Source organism: Pan troglodytes, chromosome 10, assembly GCF_028858775.2.
Source record: "Pan troglodytes isolate AG18354 chromosome 10, NHGRI_mPanTro3-v2.0_pri, whole genome shotgun sequence".
Classification (NCBI taxonomy): Eukaryota; Metazoa; Chordata; class Mammalia; order Primates; family Hominidae; genus Pan; species Pan troglodytes.
Genome location: NC_072408.2, coordinates 19,506,415 through 19,523,428, shown reverse-complemented (window position 1 = coordinate 19,523,428; position 17,014 = coordinate 19,506,415). Strand labels below are relative to the sequence as shown.

General features: G+C 42.8%; 1 protein-coding gene across 7 annotated transcripts in view; it reads right to left on the bottom strand.

Moving 5' to 3' along the window:
- Positions 1-17,014, bottom strand: part of BORCS5 (BLOC-1 related complex subunit 5) — a 125,113-nt gene extending 108,099 nt beyond the window's left edge. For 3 of the 7 annotated variants that reach the window (XR_008538440.2, XR_673284.4, XM_001139139.7), the window contains exons 1-2: positions 16,545-17,014; positions 12,670-12,813 (exon numbers count right to left, since the gene is read on the bottom strand). Coding sequence is in view for 3 of the 7 variants with exons in the window: in XM_001139139.7 (XP_001139139.3) it covers positions 12,670-12,813; positions 16,545-16,602 (202 nt within the window). In the remaining 4 variants the exon portion in view is untranslated. The remainder of the gene's footprint in view (positions 1-12,669; positions 12,814-16,544) is intronic. The other 4 variants (XR_010147980.1, XR_008538441.2, XM_009424874.3 and 1 more) reach the window with 3 other exon arrangements.

Below are 17,014 nucleotides of genomic sequence, written 5' to 3'. Positions count from 1 at the left end.
TGAGCCGAGATTGCACCACTGCACTCGAGCCTGGGCGACAGAGCGAGACTCCGTCTCAAAAAAAAAAAAAAAAAGAATACTCTCTGCAACCCTGCCTTCTCTATGTAGCTACCTGCTATTCATCCCTCAAAGCTCAGCTGAATTCTACTTCCTCTAGGAAGCCTGCCCCAAATTCCCAGGCCAAATTAATAATTATCTCCTCCATGTTCATCTACTCTTTGGGACATGTGGCCAGCGTTACTAATATGATATTATTGTGAGTACTTACCTGTCTAAATCGCTCACAAAACAATAAGGTCCTAAAGGGCAGCAACTATGTCTTCTATTTTTTGTACCTGCACTGTCTGACCACATCAGGCACTTAGCAGGTGCTTATCAATATGTTGCAGAAATGAATGACCAATTAAAGGCTGCTGGCAGGAGGCTCTTATAAGTAAAATGGAAAAACTGGTATCGGACAGAAAAATATGGATTAAAAAGCATTTTTTTAAGGATTTCTGCCTCTGCACATGAAGGATTAACTGCTATTATGCAATAATAAACAACTAGAAAACCAGACAAAAATATATGAAACACTCATTTCCGATATTGTATAACAGGCAGCACAGGACTTTGATCCCTGAAAGAAGGAAAACAAGCCCTACCATTTTCCCAGCTTATTACCTAAAGGCAGTTTCCAAGAGGCAGACCAGGGAGGTGTCTTGGTCGGTACAGGCTGCTACAACAAGAATACCATAAACTGGATGGCTTAAACAACATACATTTATTTCTCACAGTTCTGGAGGCTGGGAAGTACAAGATTTAGGTGCTAGCAGATTGGGTATTTGGTGAGGGCACTCTTCCTGGTTTGCAAATGGCTGTCTTCTCCTTGTGTCCTCACATGGCTAAGAACAGAAGGAAGAAGGAACCTCTCTCCCCTCTCTTCTTGTAAGGGCGTGACTCCCATGACATGAGGGCTCCACCCTCATGACCAAATCACTTCCCAAGGCCCCATCTCCTAATACAGCATATTGGGGATTACAATTTCAACCTGTGAATTGGGGGGAGACATAATCATTCAGTCCATAGCAGGATGGACATCAAAAAAAGCCCAGCAGCCTCACTGAGTTAGAGAGAGAGCAAAGTTTGCAGAAACTAAAGTGGGTAGGATTTACACAACAGAATATGGGAGAGAAGGGGGCAGCCTTGAGATCTGCACAGGGTACCCTTAAATCTCTGAAAACATCATCTGCAAATCTGTAAGGTGAAATTCCAGAGACTGGAGAAAACTAGAGAGAAGCAGTAGGCCAAATATTTTCTGAAGGGCTCATGTTCCCATTAGCCACAGTGGAGAGACTTCATAAGGCAACAGGTAGAGTACTCAGAAGGATTTCACCTTAGTAGTGAGAAGAAATTAAACTAGGCAAAGACTGCACTAGATGAGCCCCAACGATATTTAAAAGAAAACATGGGAAGGGTCCAAATGACTACAAGTAACTTAACCATATGTATATGCCAGAATAAAGTCTGGTATCCTTAAAGGAATAAAATGAAATCCAGGCCAGGTGTGGTGGTGCATGCCTGTAATCCCAACAATTTGGTGGACTGAAGCAGGTGGTTTGCTTGAGCCCAGGGGGGTTGAGGCTGCAGTGAGCCACGGTGGTGCCACTGCACTCTAGCCTGGGCAACAGAGCGAGATCCTGTCTCTAAAAGGAAAAAAAAATTTAGTAAGTAAATTTTAAAATAAATGCACTCTACTCCCAGCACTTTAGGAAGCCGAGGCAGGTGGATCACCTGAGGTCAGGAGTTCAAGACCAGCCTGGCCAACATGGCGAAACCCCGTCTCTACTAAAAGTACAGAAATTAGCTGGGCATGGTGGCGGGTGGCTGAAATCCCAGCTACTCAGGAGACTAAGGCATGAGAATTGCTTGAACCCTAGAGGCAGAGGTTGCAGTGAGCTGACATCGTGCCATTGCACTCCAGCCTGGGCGACAAGGGCGAAACTCCCTCTTAAAAATAAAATTAAAATAAAATAGAAGTACTCATACGTTCAAAAAGTAGAGGAAAACATAAGCATGATAAGCAGAGAGATCAAAGACATTTAAGGGGGAGAATCTAAAGCTGAAAAATACCAGCATCTGAAATTAAGAAACCTTGGATGAGATTAAAAGCAGTACAGACATGACAGAAAAAAAGACCACTGAACATGGAAACACAGCAGTAAAAATTATCCAAAGTAAGGACAGAAAGGAAAAGACTAAAAATAAAAATTGAAAGGTGTGTCAGTGATGTGTGAGAAAATATCAAGCGGTCTAACATCGAATTGGAGTCCCCCAAAAAGCAGGTGGGGGGAGCAGAAAAATATTGGAAGACATAATGACCAAAGTTTTCGATTAAAAGTACAAACCTGCAGATCAAAGAACATACAGAACATATTAGTGTGAACTTGTCATTTTCAATATATAGAAAATATAGGCCAGGCATGGTGGCTCACGCCTGCAATCCCAGCACTTTGGGAGGCTGAGGCAGGTGGATCGCTTGTGTCCAGGAGTTTGAGACTAGCCTAGGCAACATTGGGAAACCCCATCTCTACAAAAAATACAAAAAGATTAGTTGGGCGTGGTGGCACGCACCCGTAGTCCCAGCTGCTCAGGAGGCTGAGCTAGGAGGATTCCTTGAGCCCAGGAGGTCAAAGCTGCAGTGAGCCGTGATTGTGCCACTGCACTCCAGCCAGGGTGAAAGGGCAAGATCGTGTTGCCAAATACACGAACATATAAAAAATAAACATAGGTATAAATGTGTGCGTGTGTATCTATGGATTCCCTAGCTAAATCTTCTGAGAAGGTCCAGAAATGGATTCTAAATAAGACCCTTCACTAAAAGAACCAGGGTTCCTTTAAGAAATACCCGATTCTAGAGCTGGGGCCATGGAAGAACCAGATAAGTCTGGAACATTATATTGTGCCAGAAAATAAAGACAGTTTCAACGAATAAGGGGAATATGTTAAAAGGACACAGTAGGCCAGGCGCAGTGGCTCACGCCTGTAATCCCAGCACTTTGGGAGGCCGAGGTGGGCAGATCACGAGGTCAGGAGATCGAGACCATCCTGGCTAACACAGTGAAATCCCGCCTCTGCTAAAAATACAGAAAAATTAGCCGGGCGTGGTGGTGGGCGCCTGTAGTCCCAGCTACTCGGGAGGCTGAGGCAGGAGAATGGCGTGAACCCAGGAGGCAGAGCTTGCAGTGAGCCGAGATCGCGCCACTGCACTCCAGCCTGGGCCACAGAGCAAGACTCCATCTCCAAAAAAAAAAGGACACAGAAGTTAGATTGAAGATGCTGTCACTGGCCAATTTTGGAAAATTTTGAGATTGAAAAAGAAATAATAATAATAACAGATTACATACAACTCATTGGATAAAATAGGAGCTGACTGTTCCGCACTGATTTGAATAAATAAATGGGGAGATGAGAAACCTATTCCTTCCAATAGAATATAAACTAATAAATGTAGAAGGAATGAAAAAATTAGAAAACAGCTATTTGGTAGCCATCACAGCATAATTAATTCAAGCAAGAATCATCAATAGATATTATAACTGATGAAATAAAGGTAGACTAAAAAATGAGATTTCATGGAGTCTCACAATATCTCTTCAAAAACTTAGTAATTACACCAAAAAATGACTTTATAACAAAAGTGGGCAAAAAAAAGTTCAGATAGATAAAAACAGGACTTTTTTCCAGCTGACCTGTACTGCAAGATATGCTAAAAGAAGTCCTTTAAACTAAAAATAAATGACATCAAATGGAAACTGGAGAAAGGGATTAGGAATTCTGGAAATGTTAACTATGTGGGTAAACATCACATTCTATATATAGTTATTTTCTTCTCTTAATCACTTCAAAAGATATATTATTAAAACAAAAACGTGTGTGTGTGTGTGTGTGTGTATAAAACCACTATGGGATTTCTAACGTATGTACATGCAATATATATGAAAGCAATAGCACAAAGAAGTGAAGGTGGGCTGGGCGTGGTGGCTCATGCCTGTAATTCCAGCATTTTGGGAGGCTGAGGCAGGCAGATCAACTGAGGTCAGGAGTTCGAGACCAGCCTGACCAACATGGTGACACCCCATCTCTACTAAAAATAAAAAAATTAGACAGGCATGGTGATGCACACCTGTAGTCCCAGCTACTTGGGTGGCTGAGGCACAAGAATCACTTGAACTGGAGAGGCAGAGGTTGTAGTGAGCTGAGATTGTGCCAGTGCACTCCCTCCTGGGCCACAGGGCAAGACTTTTTCTCCAAAAAAAAAAAAAAAAAAAAGAAGTGGGGGGTGAATGAAACCACACCATTGAAAGTTTCCTACATTTTACATGAAGTGATACAATAGTAATTCTAAATGAACTATAATAAATATGAAGACTATATTGTAACCTCTAGAGCAACCACTAAAAAAAAATGCAAAGGAGTATAACTTAAAGAGCCAAAAAAGAAACTAAAATGGAATACATACTAAAAAAAAATTTTTTTTAATGCAAGGAAGCAGGAAAGGAGTATGAAAGTAACCAAAAGCACACAGCAAATAGAAAATGAAGAGCAAAATGGGAGACCTAAATCCAACCATATCAATTTACACACCAATTAAAAAGCAGACGATCAGCCTAAATACAAAAGCAAGACCCTACTATATGCTGTCTACAAGAGATGCCCTTTAAATATAAAGACATAAATCGATAAAAATAAGTACAGAATAGTAAAAGGTATACTATGCAAATAGTAAGTGTAAGAAAGCTGGAGTGGCTATATTGATAGAAAACAAATTAGACTACAAGACAGGGGTAATAACACATAGGTAGCACATTTTCATAAAGACGGAAGGATCAATATAATAATATTTAATGCATATATGCCTAATAATAGACTTTCAAAACACACAAAGTAGAAACCAATGGAATAAACAGAATAGACAAATTAACAAAAATAGCTGGATATTTGAATACCTCTCTTTCATTAAGTGATCAAATTAATGAAATAAATCAATATGCACACACAAGATTTGAACATCACCATTTCTTGACCTAAGTGATATTTATAGAACACTATACCCATTAACTACAGAACACATTCTTTTCAAGTGTACACTACTTGCCTAAGAAGATCCAGTGTTTGTTGAATAAATAAAATGAATAAATACATAATACACAAGTGGAAGATGGAATACGCTGATTTAAAGCGACTGTATAGACAAACAGAGCAAGACGATGCACAAACAGAACAAGGAGTTGAAGCTGGCCAGGTGCAGTGGGTCACACCTGTAATCTCAGTGCTCCGGGAGGCCAGGATGGGAGGTCTGCTTGAGCCCAGGGCTTGAGACCAGCTTGGACAACAGAGTGACACCCCATCTCTAAATTAAAAAAAAAAAAAAAATTAGCCAGGTGTGGTGCATCTGTGGTCCCAGCTCCTTGGGAGGCTGAGGTCGGAAGATCATTTGTGCCCGGGAGGTCAAGGCTGCAGTGAGCTATGATTGTGCCACTGCACTCCAGCCTGGATGACAGATCAAGACCCCATCTCAAAAAAAAGAAGAAGAAAGGAAAAGAAAAAAAAGTTGAAGTTGATGACAGAGACTTAAAATCATCTTAATGTCTACATTTCAGAATACTTAAAGCGCCTTAGAATCTTGTTTTTCCAAAAGAGCACTAGGCAAAATGCTGTGCAGAGAGGAATAGAGACTAACCAGTAGATTAAAAAAACAAAACAAAACAGAATACCAGTGGGTGGGGAGGTATCATAAACTAAAGGAAGGGAGTTTTAACAAGTGGGATAGAAACCTGTGTTAAATACGGAAAAGAAGAGGAGGATGTGGACTGAGAAAAAAACTTCAAGCATGAAAAGAAAACACTAGTAATCCTCCAAAGCAGCAAATATGGATGAAGTTATGTATATGAGAGCCTGTCCAGGGGAACTTCCCCAATGGCAGAGGTATCAAGGAAGCAGGGACAGCATGTAGCAGCCATGGAGTCAGTAAGTTTGGCAGCAGAAATGAGAAAAGAGAAAGCGTGGTAGCCAGGAGGGCAACTAAATTGAAAGAAAGTGTTCGTCTTCTGTTTTTAAGATGGGAAGAGCTGTATATCTGAACAAGAGGAAAGAGGTCCACTAAGCTAGTTGCGAGACAAAAAGAGAGAAGGACAGGAGCAAAGTCCCAGCAAATGGAAAGAGTGAAACAGAATGGCATTAAGTTTCAGAGAAAGGCATGAATACCTTATCTGAGACTTAATGGAAAGAAACAAGAATGGATGCAGGCACACAGAGATTTATGGGAGTAAGGGAAAAGATGAGGGTGTTCTGGTGAGACAGCTTCACTTTCTCAATCGGTTGAAAGCAACCATTCACCTGGTACTTCCCACTCTTAGTAAGGCTAACCCAATGCTGGTAAACAGCTATGTTTATTTTTGTTTTTGTTTTTACACACAACTCACACTTCTCTGAATAGCCATGTTTAAAAGCTTAACTGAAGAGCTATTACAAATACAAACCCATAAAGTAATCAGGAATAAGTCATCAATCTTTCCAATATGGTATTTGGGAGAAAATATACTTAGGATTACCCCTGGGTTTAGAGATTACCTTTAAGCCATTCAGAGAAGACTGTGGCTCTGATTAAGATCCATTCTCTTGTCCCCTCCTTTGGCTGCCATTTTCCAATGCAATGATAAGGTCTGACAGCGGTAGAGGCAGACATCTGATGAATGCAAAGACTTTTATTTGTCCAGATGACAGAAGAATGTGAAGAAACTGGTCATTTGAAATCTAGCTCCATCATGCTCTCCTTATTGCCCTTTTTCCATTGCTTCATTCTTCCCTAGCTACACTTTCAGGCTCCAGTTCTCAATGTTCCATGTGATTTGAAAGCTTTCACTGCTGTTCCATGAGATTTCGCTCCACCATGAAAAGCCCCAGGCTCCTTTTAATTATCAAAATCTACTTCACATGCATCATGTTCTTAACAACCAAACACCAAACTCCCAACAAAGCTGCTTAGTATCACTTCAGTATCTACACTGTATATGTTTGATCATCCTTGTTATTAACAAAGACAGCCCCTTCCATAGGCAGCAATACAATCTCTTACATTGTATCCAAGGTCAGTAACAAAAATGACAGATCGGTTGGAAAGAATGTCACATGCATGCTTGTGTGTAAATATGCACATATTCATCTACTAAGAGTGAATATTTTTGTAACTTTATATATAAAACACCAACCATATTACTTTTCTCTTGCAAATATTTCATTTCTTTAGAATGACATACAATAGAGTGGGATTCATTAAAAAATATGAGTGGTTGAATTTCAAGTAAGAAATCTATACAGGGTTTGTTAACTTCTTGGAATCTTGCTAACTTACATCAAATCTACTATTTTGCCTTTCTATTCTGTCACGGCCATTTGTAGCTACTTTCTAATTTTCTAATCTTTCATTTCCTATAAAATGCTTTACATGTCAAAATAAATTACAAATTCAGACATTGCTATGAAAAACAGAAATCCCTTTGATAAAAAAAGGAACAGATATTTGGATTATGGAGCATAAATTATACTCTGGTATATTTATGCAAAAGGGTTAAGGCCAAAGAAAGAATCTGCTTGCTTATTAAAAATGCAAACATTACCTCAGTCATACAAATAGCCCCAAACTCGCCCAGCCACTGCCTCTGCAGATCACCCACCAGCATTAGCATTACATCATATGACATTATGAAACAATAGTGAACTCTGTGTAATACTTGAATATATTGTTTTGAAAGAATAAACTGTCATTAAGTTGAATAAAAGCTTTCTGAAATCAAACCTGGGGGGTACAGCCTTCACTGTGTGGCCTTTTTACTATTTTGAGGAATGGCCTCATCCTGAAAGCAGGAAACGGGGGAAAAAAGAGATCAGAGTATAAAGGCGACAGTGATGCGTGGCCCCTGCAGCAGCCCAGCAGGCAGAGGGTAGGGCTTTTAATTATCAGGCAGAACAATGTCAAAGCAGGAGGCTCTGCAACAAATGCTGCACCTCAAAACCCAAACAACCTCATACCCACCACGCTAGTTCCTGTATATCCTAGTGATTTCTATAATGGGGTTTGCTAGAATTGGAAACTAAGTCTTATTCTATGTCCTGATGCAATCTTAAAATGTGCTATCACTTACAGCCATGTGACTTTAGGCAATTAATTTAAGCTCTCTAGGCCGCAATATTTTAATCTATAAAAACAGAAAGAACAATAGCTATTATGTAGAAGCATGGGGGATAAGATACTATTATCATAATTAAACTTATCATTTCCACCCCCTTTGCCTATCTTTCCTAATCACGGCCCAAGATGTTTCGTCTTCACAACTGAAACATGAGCATCACCTTCAATGCTCACTGGCTTTTTGTTTGCTATAGTCTGGCCACAGCCACATGTTGTCATTTCTAGATTCACGCCATTCTCATCAAGTGGGGGTTGGGGTGGGGGGGATGAATTATAGAAACTATTTTCTATAGTATTTTTTAAAACTCGGGCCGGGCATGGTGGCTCATGCCTGTAGTCTCAGCACTTTGGGAGGCTAAGGTGGGAGGAGCACTGGAGTCCAGGAGCTTGAGACCAACATGGGCAACATAGTGAGACCCTGTCTCTACAAAAAAAAAAAAAATGTATTTTAATTAGCCGGGTGTGCTGGTGCACACTGTAGTCCCAGCTACTCTGGAAGCTGAGATGGGAGGATCGCTTGAGCCCAGGAGGTGGAGGCTGCAGTGAGCCATGATCTCATCTCTACCTTCCTTAACCAAATCCCAGATAAGCTCTTCCTATAATCTGCTCCTTACTAGCCTTCCTCACCTATTCTCAATGTTCTTAATAACCAAGGCTCAAAAAGGTGGAAAAACAAAGCCACACAACACAATAGTTGGTGGCAAAGTCCCAGTTAAAACTCATTTATCAATGCAACCAGGTCCAGTTGCATTGCATTAACTGCATCACATTAATTATTCACTTTTAGGGCACTCAGTGATGATTTATTTGAGACAGAGTCTTGCTCTGTTGCCCAGATTGGAGTGCAGTGATGCAATCTTGGCTCACTGCAACCTCCACCTATAGGGCTCAAGCGATATTCCCACCTCAGCCTCCTGAGTAGCTGGAACTACAGGTGCCCACCACCATGCCCGGCTAAGTTTTGTATCTTTTGTAGAGACAGGGTTTTGCCATGTTGGCCAGGCTAGTCTCAAACTCCTGTGCTCAGGTGATCCAACCGCCTTGGCCTTCCAAAGTGCTAGGATTACAGGCATGAGCCACCATGGCCAGCCCTCAGTGAAGACTTCAAATCTGAGGTTAGCTTCCCTTAACACCAAGTCTTCTAGATATTTCCCCTACTAGTGATTATCATAAAACGAATTACAGCTGACCCTTGAACAACAACATGGGTCTGAACCACGTGGGTCCACTTATACGTAGATTTTCTTCTGCCTCTGCCACCCCTAAGACAGCAAAACTAACCCCTCCTTTTCCTCCTTCTCGGCCTACTCAACGTGAAGACAATGATGAAGATCTTTCTGATGATCTACTTCCACTTAATGAATAGTTAATATACTTTCTCTTCCTTACAATTTTATTTTTATTTTTATTTTTATTTTTTGAGACCAAGTCTCACTCTGTCACCCAGGCTGGAGTGCGGTGGCATGATCTTGGCTCACTGCAACCTCTGCCTCCCGGGTTCAAGCGATTCCTGTGCCTCAGCCTCCCAAGTAGCTGGGACTACAGCTGCACGCCACCACACCCAACTAATTTTTGTATTTTTAGTAGAGATAGGGTGTCACCATGGTGGCCAGGCTGATCTCGAATTCCTGACCTGAAGTGATCCATCTTCCTCGGCCTCCCAAAGTACTAGGATTACAGGCATGAGCCACTGTGCCTGGCCTTCCTTATAATTTTCTTAATACATTTTCTTTTCTCTAGTTTACTTTATTGTAATAATATAGTATATAATAACATATAACACAAAAGATGTGTTAATCAACTGTTTATGCTATCAGTAAGGCCTCTAGTAAACAGAAGGCTATTAGTAGTTAAGTTTTGGCTAAGTTGAAAGTTATATGCAGATATTTTTTTTTTTCTGAGATGGAGTTTCACTCTTGTTGCCCAAGCTGGAATGAAGTGGTAGTCTCAGCTCACTGCAACCTTCATCTCCTGGTTCTAGCAATTCTCCTGCCTCAGCCTCCTGAGTAGCTGGGTTTACAGGTGTGCACCACCACACCCAGCTAATTTTTTTTTTTGAGATGGAGTCTTGCTCTGTCACCCAGGCTGGAGTGCAGTGGCACAATCTTGGCTCACTGCAAGCTCTGCCTCCCAGGTTCATGCCATTCTCCTACCTCACCCTCCCAAGTAGCTGGGACTACAGGCACCCGCCACCACACCCGGCTAATTTTTTTTGTACTTTCAGTAGAGACAGGGTTTCACCGTGTTAGCCAGGATGGTCTCGATCTCCTGACCTCATGATCCACCCGCCTTGGCCTCCCAAAGTGCTGTTTTACAGGCGTAAGCCACTGCGCCCAGCCTAATTTTTTGTATTTTTAGTAGAAATGGGGTTTCACCATGTTGGCCAGGCTGGTATTGATCTCCTAACCTCAGGTGATCCACCCACCTCGGCCTCCCAAAGTGCCGGGATTATAGGCATGAGCCGCAGCGCCTGGCCGGCTTTTTTTTCTTCTTTTGAGGCAGGATCTCACTCTGTCACCTAGGCTGAAGTGTACTGACATGACTACTGCTCACTGCACCCTTGACCTCCTGGGCTCAAGCGATCCTTCTACGTCAGCTTCCCAACTAGCTGGGACGACAGGTATGTGCCACCATGCCTGGCTAATTTTTTGTATTATCTGTTGAGACAGAGTCTCATTGTGTTGCCCAGGCTGGTCTTGAACTGTTGGACTGAAGTGATCCTCCTGCCTCAGCCACCCAAAGTGCTGGAATTACAGGTGTGAGCCACCATGCCCTACTATTGTTAACTTCTTTAGAGAATCACATTATTCCTCAAAATCATGAAAACTAAGAAGATGAGTAGGCCATGCAAGGTGCCTCACGCCTGTAATCCCAGCACTTTGGGAGGCCGAGGTGGGTGGATCACCTGAGGTCAGGAGTTCGAGACCAGCCTGGCCAACATGGTGAAACCCCATCTCAACTAAAAATAATAATAAAAAAAACATTTAGCTTGGCGTGGTGGCAGGCATCTGTAATCACAGCTACTTCAGGAGGCTGAGGCAGGAGAATCACTTGAACCTGGGAGGCGGAGGTTGCAGTGAGCCAAGATCACGCCATTGCACTCCAGCCTGGGTGACAGAGCAAAACTCTAAAAAAAAAAAAAAAAAAAGATGAGTAACATGATATAATGTGTTGTTTTACAAAAGAGCCAGAATGTTTACCAAAGTCTAACTCTCAGGCCTGTAGGGAAGAAATTGATTAGGAGATATACCTAATGTAAATGACGAGTTAATGGGTGCAGCACACCAACACAGCATATGTATACATATGTAACAAACCTGCATGTTGTGCACATGTACACTAAAACTTAAATAATAAAAAAAAAGAAACTGAAAGCTTGTATTTCCTTATTTATGAAACAGATGAAGCACTGGTAAGAATAAGACAATATATGGATCATCTATAAAGCACCATTTGTTTTTGTTTTCTAAATAGTGTGGAACAGTGTAATATAGGATTTGACATCAATGAAGAAGGTTCAAGTACAACCTCTGTATATGCCAGCTGCCTTATAAAAGGCTTATAAGAAGCTTATCTTACCCCAATCATTGAAACACATTTAATGATGTAAGAATTAAAGGGATGATATGTGTATGAGGAGGGGCATTTTAATACAAATAGCTATGTAAATGTAAGATGTTTTACACTGTATTATACCAAGTTAAGTAAACCAGGGCCTTATGTTCATTATTTCCTAATCTTTGGTGGGGGTGAGGGAGGAGAGAACTAAAGGACTCTTACAGCAGAAACACCAGTTAATATAAAATAATCTCCACTACTTAATAGAGATACAAAAATAATAAAGTTGTGGCCTTCGTTCAAAAGGTAACTACCACAATATATGCTAATTGGGTGGGTAATCTCTCTTCTCAAACACACACTCTCATATAAAACTGCCGCCAGGATTAATTACGAGTGTATCAGTAGTGATGGAGATTTTTCTCTATGGATCTGAACTAGTCCACCCACTGTCCAGATCACAAATAAGAATGAAAATCTTTCCATGGGAATATAACAGGGAAGGGCCATTTCCAACCTCATTCATTCACTTACTCAGTCCCTATCTTATACCAGATTATATTTCAAGTGCTGGGAATTCAACAGTGAGCAAAAGAGAAAATACCTGCCATCATGGAGCTCACATTCTAGCAGAGAAATATAGACAGATAAAGATATTTGCAATAGGTCAATGATAATTAAGTGCTATAGAGAAAAACAGGTAGGGAAAGGGGCTGCAGTTTTAATTGAGGAAATCAAGAAAGGCTTCACTGAGAAGATGCCATTTAAGCAAAGACCTAAAGGAGATGAGAGAGCAAGATACATGGATACGTAGAGGGAAAGTAGTAGGGCTACACAAACGTCTCCAGCAAGTTCAGATAAAACAAAACGCAATCCTTTACCTTTCAAAAGGGGCTGGAAGGTTGGAATCTCTTGCAACTTGATGACATCGGGATCGTTGCTGACGTTCCGTGAGGCCTGGGAGCCCTGAGCTACAACCACAATATCATCCATCTTGGCTCTATGCTTGGCTGGTGAAGGAGTCACTGAAAATAAAGTTACACTGCTTAGGAGATGCATATTAGGCATCTCTGCCTCACCAAAGCAGTTTTTGGTGTAGTGATTAAAAAGAATAATTTTATAAAATGTAGCTATCTTGCAGTTGGGGTTGGGGTGGTGGGGATGAATTATAGAAACTGTTTTCTATAGTATTTTTAAAAGCTCAGGCTGGAGCCAGGCACGGTGGCTCATGCATGTAATCTTAGCACTTTGGGAAGCCGAGGTGGGCGGATCACCTGAGGTCAGCAGTCCAAGACCAGCCCGGCCAACATGGCGAAACCCTGTCTCTACTAAAAACACAAAAATTAGCGGGGTGTGGTGGCGGGTGCCTGTAATCCCAGTTACTCAGGAGGCTGAGGCAGGAGAATCACTTGAGCCCGAGAGGCGGAGGTTGCGGTGTGCCAAGATCGTGCCAATGCACTCGAGCCTGGGCAACAGAGTGAGACTCTGTCTCAAAAACAAACAAACAAACAAAAACGCCACCTCAGGCTGGGTGTGGTGGCTCATGCCTGTAATCTCAGCACTTTGAAAGGCTAAGTGGGAGGATCACTGGAGTCCAGGAGTTTGAGACCAACCTGGGCAACATAGCGAGACCCTATCTCTAAAAAAAAAAAAAAAAAAAATTTCTATTAATTAGTCAGATGTGGCGGTGCACACTGTAGTCCCAGCTACTCAGGAGGCTGAGATGGGAGGATCACTTGAGCCCAGGAGGTCAAGACCACAGTGAGCCATGATCACACCACTGCATGGGTAAGACAGCAAGTCTCAAAAAACAAAACAACAACAACAACAAAAACCCTCAGACATTACAGGATTTTATTTTATTCTGAGGCAGAGCCTCGCTCTGTCGCCAGGCTGAAGTACAGTGGTGCAATCTCGGCTCACTGCAACCTCCGCCTCCTGGGTTCAAGAAATTCTCTTGCCTCAGCTTCCTGAGTAGCTAGGACAACAGGCATGCACCACCACATCTGGCTAATTTTTGTATTTTTAGTAGAGATGGGGTTTCACCATATTGGCCAGGCTGGTCTCGAACTCCTGACCTCGTGATCCACCCACCTCGGCCTCCCAAAGTGCTAGAATTATCGGTGTGAGCCATCACGCCCAGCCCATTACAGGATTATATAACATGAATGAACTTCTTTCATAACTAAACATTTTCTTTTTCAGCATGCAAAAGCATAGGCAGATTGTTTTTACTTTTTCTTTAATTCTCCTGATATCTTGAGATATATATATATATATATATATATATATATATATATATATCCCTATTTCTAAAATGAGAAATAAAGGGTACAAAATTTAACTGTGACTTGCCCAAAGTCAGCAGTGCTAGACAGTTAGGAAAGGAGTTAGACGTCTACAAGTTATTGGTACACAAGGCCCATCTCTGCGACACTGGAGTTGCAAAGCTGTCTATCCACCCTACCACATCAAGCCAGCTATGTTTAGTAAGTCCAGGAAAAAACCCTGTTCTCAACCCCCAAATGACTGGCCTATTCCTGAGGCTTCAGCCTCCTCACTCCTTTTTTTTTTTTTTTTTTTTTTTTTTTTTTTTAAGTCAAGGTGGCTGGGCACGGTGGCTCACGCCTGTAATCCCAGCACTTTGGGAGGCCAAGGCAGGTGGATCACTTGAGGTCAGGAGTTCCAGATCAGCCTGTCCAACATGGTGAAACCCTATCTCTACTAAAAATACAAAAATTATCCAGGCGTGGTGGCATGTCCCTGTAATCCCAGCTACTTGGGAGGCTGAGGCAGGAGAATTGCTTGAATCCGGGAGGCGGAGGTTGCAGTGAGCCAAGATCATGCCACAGCACTCCAGCCTAGGCGACAGTGAGACTCTGTCTCAAAAAAAAAAAAAAAAAAAGTCAAGTCTCACTACATCGCCCAGGCTGGATTTAAACTCCTGGACTCCAGCAATCCTCCCACCTGGGCCTGAGTAGCTAGGACTACAGCCCCCTCACTCTTAAAATTATAGCATTAGTCCAGGGCAAAAATAGCCAGTAAGTCCATTCTAGGCTGAGGCAAAAATCAGAAATTTGGAGGACAAAGAGGGAGATCAATTCAGGTTCCTTGGGAGAAAGTAATCCATTTGGAGGGAAGTGATTCAAATTATAAAGGACTCCCTAGACCAAGAAATCATCCTCTCCCCCAGATATCTTCCAGACTGGGGCAAGAATGAATCTTTAAAGTGTTTTATGCTCTAGAAGGTAATATTCCCAGGCTCATTATAGTCGTATCTCAAAGGTTAATCCAGGGATGCCATAGAACTGTTCTGCCTCCTAGAAGCTCGCCTCCGGAGGCTTGGCATTCACTCTTCTAGAAAAATCTCTGCTGCTTTTATTTCTTTTCAAGAAATATTTATTTACCTGTTTTGGCAATTTACCTAACATTTTACAAAAGCCATGCCAGAAATCTTTCCTGCTATAAATTGTGATTCCTCCTTCCCCAGATACCAGAGGAAAGGGGACTTCAAAGCACTCTAGCTAACCTCTACTACCTTATCTGTAAAATGGGATTACTGCAAAAATTATATGTAAATGTACGTAAAGTACCTGGCACAGGGGAATGGGCAAATTCTAACATCGGAAATGCTCGAATGCTGTTGGTTCATGGGCAAGAAAACAAAAAGATGCCACACCGCTTCCCCCTAAAATATGTTTCTGCCCTGCCATAGAGGCAAGAATGTCAAAGGTGGCAATTATTATCTTTCTAATAACAGATTTGACACTCTGGCCCTTCCAAGGAAATAGAAAAACGTAGCAAAGCTAGTAGATGCTGCTCACCATTCAAAGCTGCCCCAATCCAGTCCCCAGAATGTAGGTCTGAACTAGTCTTGAAAGTCACACCTTAAAGTGAAACACCCTTAGATCTATTAGCTTGCCTATTTCTGAATCACAGCTCCTATCAAGAACAGAGAACTTCTAAAATCGGCGACTCTTTTTAGGCCCCAGATTTAACCAATTTGCATTAGCAACCCCAGAGCTTAACCAAAGCACTCCCAGCTGTCCTAGCGTGTGGGTAACAAAAAAAAGCAGCAAATGGTCCTCAATTAAACATCAGCTGCTTTATTTATTTATTGAACACTCACTGTATTGCAAACACAATAATCCTCCCATTCTTGTCTCAAACGCTTAGAGAAGTCTAAAAATCATGGACAGAGAACAACAATGGAAAACACCAGAGCCTGCTGTCTGGCCAACCTCTACAAGATTAGAAAAGGGACCAAGACACCTTCTGAGAAGAAAAAGCTGTTTCTGGAGACCTTTGCATTAAAGGGTTCAAAGCAAGTGGACACCTATCACATATTCCTTCAGAAAAGGAACCTCTAACACCCGTTTTTAAGAAACAGACTGTTCTTAGAGGTCCTATAATCCATCCACTGTGTGAGCCAAATCTCACTACATCAGCCATGAGCACTAGAGCCAAAAATTAATTAGCTCGTCTTTTAAACAGTAGGCTGTAGCTGGGAGAAACGGCTGTTTTGAAAATAAATAAGGGCACCGGCGCCCACGCTGGCTTAGCTTGCAGTCACAGGCACTTCCATCAGGGGAATCGAGGACAGGGCAGATGGTGACTTTTTTTTTCCTAGTAGCATGGTGAGGGCTTTTTCCTGTGCGTTCCCGTCCGCAGTCCCTGACCCCACTAGTCTGGGAGGCAGCCCGCTCTGCAAGAGGACAGGGCGGGCTGGAGGAGGGTGGGAGGTTAGGACACCGACCTGAGGAGTTCAGATCGTTGGGTCGGCTCTCGGCCTCGGAGCTCTGCTCACTGCCCATGGTGCCGGCAGCGGTGGCAGCAGAAGAACGGCGGGCCGGGCGGTCACTGCTCCGGCGGCGGGCGACAGGGCAGGGGCCAGGGACCGGGACGGGGAGGCAAAGCAGAGTCTGGGCGCCGCAGCGAGGCTAATGTGTGGGGCTGACGCGTCCAGCCCACGCAGGGGCCTGGGCGGCGGGAGAAGGAGAGGCCCTATTTGGGGAACAGAAACGCAAGGAAGCGCGGCGCGAATGCACGCGGCTCGCCCTCCTTCTTTCCGGGAGCCCTAAGAGAACCGGCAGATGACACTGGCTTTGCCGCACCTGCGGCCGGCGGGCGGCGCCGCTTTCACTCACTGGTTCACGCGCCGCAAGCTCGCTCCTTCCGGGACGCAGATGGGCGGTGCCGGCTACGCCCGACCGTCAGTTCCGGATT